General features: G+C 53.6%; 3 protein-coding genes across 3 annotated transcripts; 1 reads left to right on the top strand and 2 right to left on the bottom strand.

Annotated features, from left to right (window-relative positions):
- Nucleotides 1-1,173: 1,173 nt before the first annotated feature.
- On the bottom strand, nt 1,174-4,873 carry NCLIV_007430 (mboat domain-containing protein, related; the record flags this gene model as incomplete). Its single annotated transcript, XM_003880254.1, has 3 exons — nt 1,174-1,668; nt 2,453-4,325; nt 4,386-4,873. 3 exons carry the CDS (start codon nt 4,871-4,873, stop codon nt 1,174-1,176), a joined length of 2,856 nt encoding a protein of 951 aa, XP_003880303.1.
- Nucleotides 4,874-9,481: 4,608 nt separating this feature from the next.
- NCLIV_007420 (putative nuclear DNA-binding protein) lies at nt 9,482-11,305 on the bottom strand (the record flags this gene model as incomplete). Its single annotated transcript, XM_003880253.1, has 4 exons — nt 9,482-9,972; nt 10,477-10,525; nt 10,725-10,780; nt 11,110-11,305. 4 exons carry the CDS (start codon nt 11,303-11,305, stop codon nt 9,482-9,484), a joined length of 792 nt encoding a protein of 263 aa, XP_003880302.1.
- Nucleotides 11,306-12,827: 1,522 nt separating this feature from the next.
- NCLIV_007410 (putative DNA polymerase epsilon p17 subunit) lies at nt 12,828-13,229 on the top strand (the record flags this gene model as incomplete). Its single annotated transcript, XM_003880252.1, has 1 exon — nt 12,828-13,229. The coding sequence occupies one exon, from the start codon at nt 12,828-12,830 to the stop codon at nt 13,227-13,229; it is 402 nt and encodes a 133-aa protein (XP_003880301.1).
- Nucleotides 13,230-15,312: the final 2,083 nt, after the last annotated feature.

Genomic DNA, 15,312 nt, shown 5'->3' with positions numbered 1-15,312 from the left:
CGCTTTACCGTAAGAATAGCCGACAAGGTTGCAGGTGCCGAGGAGAAGGACATTGACAGTGCCGGCGAGGCCGCAGATGAATTTGAAGCTCTTCCTTTCCCGTATGTCATCGGCGGTGTCCAGGCAGTTGGAACCGCTCTGGGGTGACCAGCAAAAAGGCGAAACAAGACGAAGAAGGGTGAACCTGTTCCTGGTTTCTCTTGTTCCTTTCTGTTGCACGTCTTCGTCTTCGCATCGCCCCATGCTCTTGGCCGTGAGTGAGCGTTCAGACGCAGGGCTGTGCGTATAACTTCTCTGTTGTCTCTTCTTGTTCCTGGCTGTGTTTTGGGTCCCCTCGCTCTCGCTGTTGCAGTCGGAGCCGAAGGATTTCCATCCGTGAACCGGCACCGGCGAGTTTCGCCGTCTTCCGTCCATTCCTTGCAGTTCCTCGTCTTCTTCGCATACATCTTCATTCTCTCCACCAGAAGACGAAAGACACGAAGCGTGGAGTCGACCACTGGCTTTCTCCTCCTCCCCTTCTTCTCCGCAGCAGGTTCTCCCCTCTGTAATGTGGGCATCCTCCTCCCTCATCTTCCCCTGTCTGTCCCCGTATCCGAATCCTCTCCCTAGACCTCCGCCGGCGATGCACTCCCGGTCCTCTTCTTTCTTTCCTCCAGTTTCGCCGGAAAAAGCCCTCGATGAGTTGCCACAAACCCCTTGCCTCCTCCCGTCCTTGTGTGCGTCTTCGACGCCTCGCGCGGCGCTCGTATCTCCTAGCGCAATCGCCTTCGCAGTAGGAGACAGGAACGCCCAGTAGCGAATTATTGTTTCGGGCACCAACCCGCATGCGCATCCGAGACCCCAATAGAACACATTCGCATTGAAGTCGTGCCACATAGCAACGTACAAGAAGATTAGGAAAGTCGATATGGAGCGGGTTACCAATTTACGCCACCCTGGAACTTCCTCTTTCTCAACCAGTAAAGGTTTCTCTTCGTCCTGGGATCCTTGTCTTTTTGTCGGAGACGCTGCAGCTGCCGCCGAGCTCGATCGCGACGAGTTCAAAACGATCAAAACGAGGTCCAGCAGCTTATTCATTGGGATGTACATATAACGGATAAGATACAGATTGAAGCTCCGATGCCACCCTCGCCAGAATTGCTCCGTGCTGTAGAATAAACACAAAAAGGCTGTCTACGGAAACGCCTGTTCCACATGAAAGCGGATACGCTCAGCTAATCTACATCCACACACCCACACGCGTCTGTGCGCGCCAACCGGCATGCACGTAGTTACGTGATCATACAAATGCAGACCTATACGTATACTTATATACATATATATACATATATATATATATATATATATGTTACAGGCACATGCAGATCGATAATCGCGGACACGGCAGAGAAACCTGAGGGCTTCATAAAGTACCGTAATACTCGGCTGGTTCCCGTATGCACTGCTGTTCGTGTCCGACTTAGGCCGTCGACGAGTTGAGATCTTGCAAGGAAGACCGGGATCGGAGCGCGCGGCGTACCTGTAGTTGTTGTAGAGAAACCGGACCATGTTTTCGGGAGGCACGGCTCCAGCCACCATGCTCCATAGACGAAAGAAGCGCCAGAGGCACACGAACTTCAGCCACATGAAGCAGAGGACAGTTGCGCTCATCGTGAAAAGCTGCCAAATCTGCAAACAAGACACAGGAACGAGAAGGCGGGTGCCCCCGTTGCAGGCACGCCGCCCACGCGAAGACTGAGACTGGTTGCCGAAAGATAACACAGACCGAAGCGGAACGAGAACGAAAACGGAGCCGTGGGTCGCAGTAGCGAGCGGCGGCAGCGGTGCGCTCGGCCAAACACCCTTTTTACACATGAACCAAACAGATACCAGAAAACGAAAAATCGGAACACCTCTTAACGTTCCGGTGAGGCCTTGAGGAGGCATGCGACAAGGCAGAAACCCCCCGCATGAAGGGGAGTGTCTCTAAGGAGGCAAAGCGAACAGGAGTCCAGTTCCGCATGCATAAACGTGATGAAACAAGCCAAGAACGTACACAAGTAACAGGAAGGCGCAAAGAGTTGTTCTGAGACTCCCGCTACGACAGACATTCCAGGCGAAGCAAGACAAACAGATATCAAGCAAGCGACGCAAGCACGATGCCAATCAGGCAGCCGTAGGCGAAGCCTTGAACGCGATTGTCTTTGGTTCTCCAGACAGTTGTAGCTACGCCCAAAGACTGCCTAGAACAACGGTTTTCCCAATAAGAAGAGCGGCTTGTCCCTGTTCGTCTGCCACGTGATTTGGCGCACGTTGAGAGCGAAGAAACGAGCACTATCCTCTCCAATGCGTCGAACTGGTAGGTCGCAGAGTGTGGAATTTCCGATCCAGCCACCCGTGGGCGTTCACTCGAGCTGTGCAAGCGCAGAAGTGAAGAGAAGATGGCCCCACTATCGTTTTTTCGTTGTCTTACCTGCATTGTCTTCCAAAGTGGAACATTACTGAGTTGCGTCACAAGGGCGTTGACCGGAAGGTATCGCATATGAACTTCGAGCACAAGGAGGACAAGGAGCCAGCCAAGAAAATACGGGATCACATGCTTCATAAAAAGTTCCAAGTAGACCGTCCAAGGCATGTCCAACAAGTACGGTGAAGCGTCGACCCCAAAAGGTTTGAGGTCTTCTACAGTCTCCTGTAACGCCCCGGCCCCCGCCCGAGGCGACCCGCGTCGTTCACCCGCACTTTCCGGTCTCCAACACGTCAATTCTTCCTCTGTGGGTTTCTCCTCTCTCGCCCCATCCCGTGAGGTAGTGCGCGCCGAAGCGCGTAGCCCGGAAAAGCCTTTCTCGCGATGAGTTCGAGAGCGGTACCGCAGCTCCAGATCTGTCTCGTCGCCACTGCTTCCTTCTTTGCTTTCGCCGGTAAGTCCTCGCGGTGAAGCAAGAAACGGAGATCGACAAGAGGCAGAGAGAGGAACGCCTAGCGCGCGCGATGCACACGCCTTTAGGAGCGCGGCACCCTTGGGCGGGATTCGCAGGTGCCCGCCGGAGTTCCAGCCGTCTTGCTCTACGCTCCGTGGGCTGTCTCCTACCGAGCAGTCCGCCTCCTCTGTCCCTTTGGCTCTTTGACTCTTCAAGGGGACCGACGTGGCCTCAACCTCCCTCTCACGCGACTCCGACGACGGAACAACATATTCGTTGTGTCCGAGAAGGACCCACCAAGGGAAGGCTGTCTGACGGTTCCAAGAATTGTAAGCAAAGTGCGGTCCCGCAAGGTACGTCGGCGCATAAAACGCGTAGGCGAGATACCGCAGAACCGAGGTGTACGTACTGTAGGGCAGGCTGAGGCTATCGCTGGGGAAGAAGCGTTCGTCCTCGAAGGGATTCGGGCACAATCTGGGTTCGGCAAAAAAGCGCTCGTTTCCAACCCGCGAAGCGTGCGCCCGAACGTCCCTCGAGGGTCCTTCACTCCGACACGCTTGCGAATCTCCCGCGGCGCACGAGGAAGGCGACGCGTTGTTGGGCATGCACTGCTCCTGAGCGTTCTTCGCGAACCGCCTCTTTGAAGGTGGATCAGCTTTGTGAGGTGTGGGTGTCTCCGAGGGCGTCTCGCCCCTCTTTTGCCGCAGCTGATACGCCCAGACTTTATCGAGATTGAAGGCGAGCATTTTCAAAGCAATCATCCGGACGCAGTCGTGGAGCGAGTAGCGGGGCCGCAGGAACGTAAAGCAAAACGTCTCGAACGGCAGGAGAGAGGGGTGGATATACACGAGAGAGAAATGGGGCGTGAGGCCGTGAAGAACCAACATGCCAAGATGGAGGCCAACTGTCAGCAAGATGACCAAGGGGCACCGAATCGAGTCCAATCGTCTGAAGCGAGTTGCGGGAGAACCTGATGTCTCATGGCGTGGCTCACGAGAAGACAAATACGCACTGGCGGCTGAGCTATCGCCAGAGGAGGCACGAGAGAGACCGCTTCGCGAGGCAGCGCGTGGCTCCGGAAGAAGCAAAGTGAAGGAGTAGTTCAGAAGGGCGTAAAAGAGCAAAACGAGAGCGTGGACCGAGTGGAGATACGCAGCCAAGGCAAGGCTAAGAAAAAATTCAAAGACAGCGTGGATGTGCTGCGTCGCGATCCAAGCGTTCCTCGCGACAGAAGAGGACTTTGGATGCAGAAGGTCTGCTAAGTCGGTGGCACAAGAAAAAGACGAACTTCCACGGGAACAAACAAAGTCGATGCCGAGGCGATCTGCAGAAGCAGAGGTGGCAGCAGTGGAAGCCTGGCTTTTCCCACTGCACACCTTGACCCACCGGCCAGGGTGCTCTCCCCTGGAAATCCTCAAGTAACGTCTACAGAGAAAACGGAAAGCAAATTTCCTCAGGCAAAATGAGATTAGACCATGGACACACATGAGAGCCACGAGAGAGGGAAACGCGTTGCGCAACTCCCGATACTGACCATCGCTATTGTCAATGAGGTACGGAGCGCGGCCAGACTCAACTGTACGTACACTTGGGTTAAACGCCGGTCCGAAGTCTAGGGGTGCCTCTGGTGGATACACAAAGAGACTCCCAGGAAGAATGGTAGAGAAGAACTTGAATGGAACGCGAAGAAGCGAGTAAATCCCCCGAAGAAGAAGATGAAGCTGATAGAGCAGAGAGAAAAAATACTCCGCTACGCGCGCACTGACCAGATCCGCCTCGGTTCCTGGATACACCAACGACTGGCCGTACACGTACTGCTGCTTCACCTCGAAAAACGGGACCAAGCACCAATAGTAGAAAGTCCCAATGCTAACGGCATGGCCAATAAGCCAGAACGTAGCCTCCAAGTGACTCCAGGAAAAGATGCGACAATTGCAACAGTGGCCGCACTGGAAGGTCGAAGGTTGGCGCATTCGGGGAGACGGGTTGCCCTCCGCAACCCGTATCTTGACCGGGGAAGGTGCATTTACACACGGAAACGCGACGCGGAGTTTCCGAGAGAAACAGTTTCTCCAGCTGTATTCACGCGCTGCTGCCAGCAAAGCCTTCCCGTTTCCGGGGACGTCTGTCGGCGCCGCCTCCCTCCTCGGGAGACTTGAAGTTTGCATTTTTTCTGTGCGCGCCATTCCTCGTCTCACAAAGACTCTGCTGCCCCACTGGCCTTAGCGGGAACGGACTCTCCAGGGTGTTTCTTTCTCGGAGAAGATACTGCTGTCATGTGACCCCTTGCAACCGGTGCTGGCTGAGTCCATGCTCGCGTCAGTTTTGTGTGGAGTAGCGAAACGCGCCCGAAGTATCCACTTCCACCTCCTTTAAGAAAGACGGCGTCCATGCCTGAATCTGAAACCCCTTTTCTCGTGTGTCGTCTTTTCTCTGGGCAGGAGGAAGCAACTGGAAGATGGCGACACCCCGGGCGTCGCCGCCCCGCTGTCTCGTTGGCGGGTTCGTCTCGTTTTTCGGGGCGAGTTACCCTTTCACCAAAACAATGCAGCAGCACGAACCAGAACAGGAAAGCGGGAAGTGGAGGTTGTGGGGCGCGGTTCCAACGAGGTTCGCCTTGGAGCCGACCACGCCCAGTGCTCGTGCTGTTTCGTGTCTCCAGGTCACCAAAAGAGTGGCAGAAAGGAGAGGTGGCACTCATAGAAGAGGGTGGCACTCATAGAAGAGGGTGGTACTCTTTCACGGTTCTTCCAGCTTCTCCTGCATCGCGAAGTATCCCGATGTCCTACGCGCGACGAATGCAAGAACAACTCTCCTTTTTCTGCGGTGTACACAGGCAGAATCGATATTCTGTCGGGGAGTGGTCGTGGTTAGCTTCGCACTGCATGCGCAGACAAACAGCTGCGAACGGAACTGCCGCGAAAAGTCTCCCGTCAAGATGCATCCGCCTCCTTTTCGTTCTGTGTATGTGTCTGGTTGATTTCTTTAGCGTGTTTTTTCCAGTTTGAGACGCCGCTCGACCTAACATATATGGCCCATCTTCCCTATTCACCACTTTCCTCGTCCACACGTTGGTACGAATATTCTGGCTTCGAAGCGGTGTGAAATGTGACATGGCGCGACACAATTCCGAACCTACTCGTGGTAGCGGATGCCAGCACCTGAACATCGACGATTTTAAATAGAATTATCTTTGAATATGAGGATCGCTATGGCCCGGCGGTTAGACACTCAGCACCTTTACATTCCTTAAATCATAAACAGGATCAAATCTTCCTTGAGCTACTCGACAGGCACTATAGATAGCGTGAAAGCTCTTTGATATTTCCGTGAACTTGTTTCTGCCGTCAAGTAGCCACGCACTGCAAGCAGGTCGGTCGTTCTTTCGGAAGTGGAACCGAAATGCGCTCGGCGCCCTACAGGCAGCCAATCTTTATCTTGATAGTTTCGAAGATGCTTACCTTTCTAGTATAATCGCATAGCGTCTGACTCTGTGCAGAGTCGAGCCTATTCGGATGTCGCATAACCCATGCTACATTCGTTTAGCAACTGCCGTATGCAGTGTACAGTAGCAGTTGTAAACGAAAGTCGGGTTCAGATATTCTGTGGTGAAAAGCGACAAATACTCTCTCTATCGGAGCCCTTCATGGAAGGGACTCGAGGGCGTTCCTACGTTGAAAAGAAACAAGCGGGTCCTCTCGTTATAGTCCCTTAGCCTGAATAAAGAGTTGAAGGCACTTGCAATCCCTCACGTGTTGCTACCGCCTATATTGTTACCTGTCCTTGGCGTGGGACTGAGCGACAGGTCCTACACATTTCTCGTGCTAGCGTTCACCGCGTCGCTACTAACACACTCATAGGTTGGTGACGGAAAAAGAAGCTTCATTGTTTTTTTCTCGCCTGCTCAGGCAGAAAGCATCCATCTGAACACTCTTATTGCTTCTTTTCTTTTATTTCCACGAATAACTTCGGCTTCATACAAGGCAATTGGCGTGCTCCTTCTTTGAGGATCCTTCTAATTCTTTCGCATCTCCCAGACAATGTAGTTCAGTTGAACGAGCATCTTCAGACCGGGGGGGCGCAGCATCGAGCCAGCTACCAGTTTAATCAGAACTTCCTTTCTCTGTAATGCGGGCGTTCCTTCACGGCCTTTTGTTCAAGAGGATATCGATCTAAACAAGCAAACACCATGTGAGCCGCAGGTGCCAGCACGCACCAACTCGCCACAGAATCCTGTCTGTTTTCCTTTCCGCAGCAGTTAATGTTCCCTGTATAGGCGTTGTCAGCTATGTGTGCGTTCCCACGCGTGGGGAATGCGGCCGGTGAATGTTTTTCGCTCGTATGCTGTAGTCGGTGGTGGACTTGAACTTCGAGGGTGTTTTTCTCTCCGCACTGACCTCTAGCAACTGAAATTGGGGAACAGATGCGGGATAGCCACAGTTCGCCGGCTGAATGCATACTTGTGTGGCGCAAGGATTGACGCCTTTTACTGTCGACGCGTCTAGTCACTGTCGCCGTTGTTTTTGCGGACTTACTAGATGTATAGGAGACATACTGCACTCCTGCAGAGAACCTTTTTCGCGGGTTGGGGTAGTGCTAAAACTCTCAATTCTGGTGGTGAATGCTCAAGGTATCCGTCTATTTTCACCCTATTCGTACGTGTCTTTTTATCTGCATTACCTGGTTCCCCTTTTGTGTGTGTACGTTTGCAGGGACACGTCATCGGTGTGCCAGGATGTGAGCGTGGCAGCTCCAGGAGGGCAGCCCAAAACCAGCCGAATACGAATTGTCACCGGGACTGAAATCGGTACTCTCGGTTTCTACACGCTTCTGGTGTTCCTTGGACTGGGGGGGGCGGTTTTTTTCGCAGTGAGGCATATCCAGGGCCACCGTAATGGCTTCATGCCGTACTACTTGGCGATGCTCTTCGTTGTTTCCTCATGCTCTCTGGTTTGCCACGTGTTTCTTGTCAAGCGGCGTCTCGATGATGAACTCTCAACCGTCCAACTGATCCAGGGGGTTCCCCCTCCGACGCCTTCGGGGGGCTTCGCAGGGTGCTGCCTTTCTGGTCGCATGAAGGCCTGTTTGCAGTTTCTTCATGCATACACGGTCTTCCTGGTAACCCTCCTCGTGACCGTCCTAGCGCTATTTGACCTGATAACGGGCTATACAGTTTCTCATTTCAGACCGGCCCATTTAATGAGGACTATCTCTCTGGCGACATTCCAGTGCGTACTCCTCGTCCTAGCGCTCGCTTGGTTCCTGGTCGTTCTCTCTCTCTCCTCCGACAAGGACACAGACGCCTCTAGTGGTTGCCCAGCCAGAACACAGTCCTCCAACGGCAGCCACCTGAACGGATCGCCAGCTCAGCAAGTCATCGGTTCAAGAGATACTATCCTACACGAGATTGCTGTAGAGACGCTCGGTCCGGAAGATACCTCTGTAGGCGAAAAAAAAAGTGGATCTTTCGGCCGATGCGGAACTGGAAGTGCCGCCAGCGAAGTCTCCACGACATGTCCGTTTGCTCCAGGACGGGGAGGGTCACCTCAGTGGGAAGATTCACCCGAACCTGATGATAATGAAGCGGTATCCACTAGTGTGCCACCCTGTGTGATTGGTCTCCCTTCTTTTACGGTTGTGCGTGCTACCCCGGCCGTGGTTCCCGCGAACGAAGAGTGAGTGCCCCTCAATCCCGGGTATATTATGTTGTGATCGCATTTTGTTCGTGTTTTTCTCTTAGCAATGTTCATTGACTACGAAGAGGTGCCGGTCGAGTTCCACTCAATGCTTTTGCCCCCACACGAAACCCGGAAGGTGCATCCTGCATTAGCTGATACACTGGTATTTGCCGTGCCATGACGGTATACCACGTGAAACCACCAATAATTTCCACGGTGTCCAGTTACGCGTTGTGCAAGGAATCGCTGCCTGCCTCGCCGTGCGCCCCAGCGGCCGTCTGCGGCAATTATAGCCTTTCAGGGGCGTCATCACCGCGCTCCGCTAGCACGTGTTTTCCACATATATACAGGTATCGCCTGCTGTTTGCCGTTTTCACGTGCTTCTAGCTTTATTTTCATAAGCCAGAAGATGGCCCGCTAACAAGACTAGGCAAATCTCCACTACCCCGTCGTGACAACGTTTCTTTCGGAACGGCGACAGGTCACGTGATACGCGCAGAGTACTGGCTCGAATGACAGCGGGAACCGGAGTGGCGAGGTGCATATAGCGTGACGGGGTAGTATCCGTTTTGCGGCCGCGTGTATGGATGTCTACGGTCCCGTCGACCACTATCAGCGTCGTCAACGCTGCGCTACTCCGCATGTTGCTGTACGGAATGCTGTATAAACAGTGACGGACAGTAGCGAGGGTTTAGCTTCTCTGACCACGTAGGCGCGTCTTGTGTGCTATCATATACGCTGCCTTCCAGAAACAGTGTCGGTCTGCCTGCGAGTCTACAAAACTCGTTACTCACAGCTAAACCCGAAAGAGGAACATCGCACAGCTGGCACCCCAGGGAGTTTGCACGATGCCCAAAAAGAACAACGGAACTTGCACCCAGTCAGGATCTCTGGGATCGATGCTCAAGGTTTCTTCCGCCGTGTCCTTGCGTCTCCCTGCCATTCTTTTCTCGAGCTTCCCTTCCTCTCCAATTCTGTCTTGCTCCGTTTCGTATTTTTCCCGCCTTCCCATCCTTCCTTAGCGTCGGTTTGGCGCCTCTCAGCCGCGGAGCAACCCAGCGACGAGGGGGAAATCGATGCAGCCGCTTCCTTACACGGGGTATCTTCTGCATCTTTCGGTGCCCTTGCAGCTGGAGAGCGCGGACCGCCTCTGGCGCAGGGAGAAGCCTCGTGGCCACTTGAATTGTGCGCCTCACGCTCGGGAGAACCCGCAGGTAGTCGTCTCTTTCTCTCTGATGTCTCAGCTTTTCCTGGCGAGCCTGAAGCAGTCGGCGGCCCCCCACTTTTGCCGGGAGACGAGGACGTGGCGCTTTGTGCTCGTGACCCCGTATGGAAAGCTACAACGCGTTTCGCTGCAGCGGTGTCGACAACCGTGCTCCGCTTGGGTGGATTGCCTGGGATAAATACAAACAGGATTTGAGACTAGGCACGTCACGGAGTCGTCGGGAACCAAGGGCCGTCATGCCGCCGCGCAGTGCAGAAAGCCCAAGTGTGAGCAGCCAGTGAAGATGTAATCTCGAAACAGCAACGCACTGAACGTCTGGGCGGAAGCAGGCACAATTCAGCTACGTTCGAATCGCGCTTTCGTGACGGAAGTCCTACGCAATCCTGCACACGGGGTAAAAATACACCAGAGAACGAGTGTGCCACCTAGCCAGTTCCGCGGATGCAAGCTCAATGGAAACGCGGCCGCTCGGCCATTTGTGAAGTAGCGAAATGTTGCCGTCTGTCGAAGGGTGCAGCCGCTAGATCGCTGAGAGTGTGCACTGGGAGTTTACGGTAAGACTATCACACCTGTACTTCCAAACAGATTTCATGGAAAACCCCGATAGCTACCAGTCACAGGTTTCTTCGCCGCGGGTCGTTCCCCCTTTTAGTCGCGGCTCTGAAGAACTCACCGTTTTCGATGACGGACGCCGCTTTTCTCATGTACTGTCGCACTCGGAGCTAAGGCCATTCACCAGACACAGATAAGCGCAAGGGCAAATGTTTGTGTTTTTTCGCTTGCCTCACACACGCGCGGGCAAAGGAGAGGGGTGTGTGTTTGGACGCCTTCCACGAAAACAGCGTCAGGACTCCGTTTTGCGGTACGGTCTTGTCAGGAAAAAGCGTAAAGAGACGGAAAGAACGTTGGAGCTCCACTTACCAGATCTTGAGAGACAGGGTGTGCTTTGACATCGTAGCCTTGGGTTTTTAAGTAGGCTGAACAGAAGCAAGAACTCACAAGGCATTGCGTGGCTCTGTCCGGCGGAAGCGCCTTCGCCAAGGCGACACAGAGGACCCTCCTACAGCTCCTTCAGAAAAAGTGAAGAGCGCAGAGAAGAGGGCTGCCGCAAGTCGGAACTCGCGGCAGCCAGAAGCCACGAAAGCGTTTCGTTAGAGAACGCAACCCTCATGGGGTACCGACACACCGCATCTCCAAATGTGTGCTGTTGCTCTTTGTTGCGTCTGTTTTTCTCCGGCAGGGAGAAAGCGGGGCGTTTCGAATCCAAACGCATCTCAAGTACAGGCCAGTCGGCTTCCTGACTTACCAAAGAACAGCGAAGAGGACGCAAAAGCAAGGGCCAGGTGAAACTGGGCGACCTCCAGTGCTGTGAGCTTTTCAAAGGGCTGTTCTTCTCCATCTTCGGCCGTTCGAATGGCCTTGAACGTTTCTAGAAGTGTCCGTACACTCCCGAGCTCTCGACAGTACTCTGAGAGGACAGAGCAGAAGTCCTTCGAAGCCATGGCGGCCCCCGACCAAGGCAGCTGAGGTTCGCGAAGTTGAATCAGAAAGCCGAAGAGCTCCGAAAGAAGAAGCAGAGAGAGTTGGGAGAAAGGGGAGAACAGAAGACGCACTGAGAGAAAGGGAGAGATGAAAGTTGTGAATGAAGGGATGAGCCACCGGGGAACCAATCGGGCGCAAACCGATGCATTTGAGGTCGAAGATATCTATCTCACTGGAGAGATGCTGAATACGCTGCAGCGATGCTTCCTCTTCTGCTTCCACGAGCTTCCGGCGTACGCGCTGGAATTCACATGCGTTGCACACGAGATCGCGTGAACGAGGAGCAGTCAAACACGCAGCAAGGACGTTCGGCTGGTGAAGTCGCGGATGGGATATAACACTGGAGCAGAATGGCACGGCGATTCCTTAACCCTCGGAAGCGTAAATTCCGCGGAGCGCGACAATGAAACGGGGTAGATCGACAGAGACAGGAGGCCAAAGAAAGCGAAAGTAAGGAAAACAAGAGGGAGGAAGATATTCTGTATCGTCCGTCATTGAGTTGAGCAGCAGTGCAGGACCTTTATGCGTCGCAGTTTTCTCAACATTGCATGCGCTCCCCCCATGCATGTACACTCACTCTTGCCTTGTCCAGTCGCTCCTCTCTACTTTCCTCGCGTCGGGTTTGAGAAGCGCGTCTTCCTCCTCCAAGTAAAAACCAGTCCCGCCAACACACTTTGTGATATCCCGTTTCTGTCGATTTTCCGCAAACCTCCAGACTCCCGTGCAACTGATGACGACGGTTTTCCCCGAACCCTGAACTAGGGGCCACGCTGTGCACGCCGTCTCTGGCGGGCTTCCAGAAGGGTTTCAGCGGCAACGCGGTTTCGTCATCTGCGTCTTTGGCCAGAGTCCTTACTGACGTGGCGTTGGAGGCATCACGCTCGCCAGGGTTCCGGGGTAGCAAGTCGGTACGACAAAGGTCGAGAAGAACTTCGTCAACGGTAATTGTCTTCCGTGCCGTGGCGCCTTCCACCTCGCGGTGTCTTGTCGTCTCCGTACTTCCGACGAGCGCTCTTCTCGCCGGCGCACGGGACACTGGTACGTGCAGAGAACATAGCTTCACAGGCGCGCGATGCGAAGCCTTCCGAAAAGAGCGGTCCCTTTCAGAACTCCGGGGGTTTGACTGCAAAAATGGAGACGGAGGCAGCTGCAGAGAACGCGGAACCGTGTCCATCTTTCTTGTCTTCCCGTCAAGAGGAGGGAGGAAGTCCCTCAGGCCGGGATGCTTCTCGACCACCAAAAAGCGGAGGCGCGCGAACAACTTCAAGTGGCGCTGAAGCCCTTCGTTTACCCCGAGCGCATGCAATCCGCATCATAAAGGGGGCGCTGCCTCCGAACGTGCGACTCCACGGAAAAGCCGTCACAGCCCTCATGAGATGCTCCGCAATCTTCCTCCTCGCACTCGCGGATGCTTCCTCAGCCGCCGGGGGCGGAGCCCGTAAAACAGTAGGGCCCAATGAGGTCCTTGCTGGTTTGCGGTCAATGGGCTACGACAAAATCGCAGCAGATATCGAGGAGCACATGAGATGCGAGGCTGAAGGGTACTCTCGAGGGTCAGAGGTGGCACACGCCACGAACTCAGGTGTACATACAACCGACGAAAACAGCCCTACAGCGCCGGCAATCGAGGCTCTCAACTCGTCAGATGCAGAGACCGAAGACCGCGTCTTGGCCGTAGGCGAGGGGGAGAAAGGAAGGAGCCGGGACGGGGGGGAGACAGATGAGGAACTGTCAGGCGAAGAAGAACGAAAACTGCTCGAGGAGGACCGTGACGAAGAACAAGGAACTGATGCGTTGGATGCGATGATGCAGGTCGTAGAAGGAGTGTTGGCAGAACATGAGCCGTATTCGGAGGGTCAGGCGGATCCGGTTTTGCAGTTCTGAGCAACTTCAAAGATTCGCTCAGCGGTCAACTCTCTTAGTGTGCGGGCCGATTTCTCATCCATCTGGTTCTTTCGCATACATGCGGAATGTATGTGCTGGCTACCGAGCTGTAAGTGATGTTTCCTGTATATCACCTTGGTCCAATCTGAAAGCGAAAACATCTTTGGTGTGCGCTCTCTGCAGTACGCGGATGAAGCGTTCGCATAGTCTCCCAACAAGGTATGATTCTGTTTTGGTGATGGTGAATGGGCGGGTCAGTCTTGCGTTTCGTGAGCTACGGACCCGTGTGGGTTTAGGGTCTAACCTGCGGCCAGCGTAGTCCATCAGCCAAACAGCGCATGTATAGTATTCTGTAAAGCTCTTCGAAAGCGTCACTTTGAGTCGCGCAGCACATTCTACATCAGGACGGGGGGGAGTAAACGTCGATACGCCTAAGCATGAACTTTTGAGCTGACCGTATTTGTCGACAGCTGGACTGAAAACATCGAACCATTGCTGGCTATACAGGGTGGGTGACCCTATGCGGAAAGGATGTCCCTGATGCTATTATCCCTTGGTCATCAGACTGCAGCATCCATAAGGAGGGACACTCAAGAATCTGATGAGCCATCGAGACCCTCTCTTCTCTGCTCCCGTAGTCACTGCAAACCGAGTGTTTTTTCCGAGATCCTTCTTACCTCGTAGCCTAAAATGGGCCAGGGAAAAGCGATAGTTCTTCTGGGTATTCAGCACAAAGCAGGGGACTCAAAGGTAGCCGAAGAACTTCCACAGAAAGTTCAAAAGCAGATCTCTGATGTTACCGGCATGCTGACAACGCATTAACCCGATCTCGTTCCGACAGCCAGAGCCTGCCGGTAACCGAGTAAATGATCAATTCTGGTTGCAGAAGGGCTTAGTTCTCGCTCGATCCCCTCTTGTCTTCCTGCTGCCAACCACAGAACTCGGGTCGTTTGTTATTTTCTCCCAAGCCACGAGTACTCGCTGGGCAATGACCTTCTAATCCACAGGGAGTGCGTTTGTGACTGATCGTTCCAGACTATCAACATGAGACCCAAGAGCGCAAAAAGGAAGATCGTATTGTGCAAATCAAACGGCTGGGAAACCTTGGTCACCCGGCTAAGATGCTCCCCACAGGCGAGTACTTGATTTCGCGCTGGGTTCCTTTGTACCACGCATATATCTTGTACCAATGGAGCCGTGTTCCTTTATTGGGGCACCGCATTAATTAGGAGTGTAGCTAGTACTTGTGACAGTCGTTCTTGTGGCTTTCGTAGTCAAGAGACTGTTTAGTATCTCAAGAAGGAAGTGCGGTGTTAAAAGTAATACCATCCGAAACCGGTGAGAAGCGGTGCACGGCATTGTTTGTCTTCGTCGCGCTAGTCCATCTGAATAGTTTGTTAAGACAAAAACAGTCCATCAACAATGAATATGCTGTCTAGGTTTTCGAATCTGGACAGCTGTTGGACAGTTGTCTTGATCATCAGAGGCCCAGTCCGTGGCCCAAAAAAATCATCTCTGCGACCGCCATACGCCACAGCTTCTTCTGTGTCTCTCACCAGCGGTCCTATATTGGTTAGTACATGTCCTAGAAGCTCGCAGTTTTCCTGCCTGAATGGCAATGCAAGACGAGTAGAGGCGCTACGGTCTGGGACTAAAACTGTTCTTGAACCGCCTGGGATCTGGCGGTCGTTCCAGTCGCGAACTGGCACCGTCGCCCCCGAGCCAGGTGCCTGTCCTATCCTATGCGACATATATATAGAAGAGACAAATGTCGCCTTCGTTTACTGGTTTACTTCGAAAACAAATTTTTCGTTTTTGTCTAGCTTCTCGACCGCATTTAACCAGTCGTTCAGTGTGAAGTTAATCCAATGGGCAACCTGCAAGTGACGTGAAGGCATTAGGTTTCTGAGCTGGGGCGAGAAGCTGCAAACTGTGTTCCTCCTGTGGGCGCCGGCCGTTCTTTCGACATACATGTCAATCTGCAACCTCGAGGAACACCGTTGCAGCCTAGGAACCAAGGAGTCATACCGACTCCCGAATGCTGTGGTGATGCAATTAAAACCCTGGACCAATGTACTCAAGG

This window comes from Neospora caninum, chromosome III, assembly GCF_000208865.1.
Source record: "Neospora caninum Liverpool complete genome, chromosome III".
In the NCBI taxonomy this organism is placed as follows: Eukaryota; Apicomplexa; class Conoidasida; order Eucoccidiorida; family Sarcocystidae; genus Neospora; species Neospora caninum.
The sequence above is the reverse complement of the archived record's forward strand: the minus strand, read 5'-3'. Positions and strand labels throughout refer to the sequence as shown.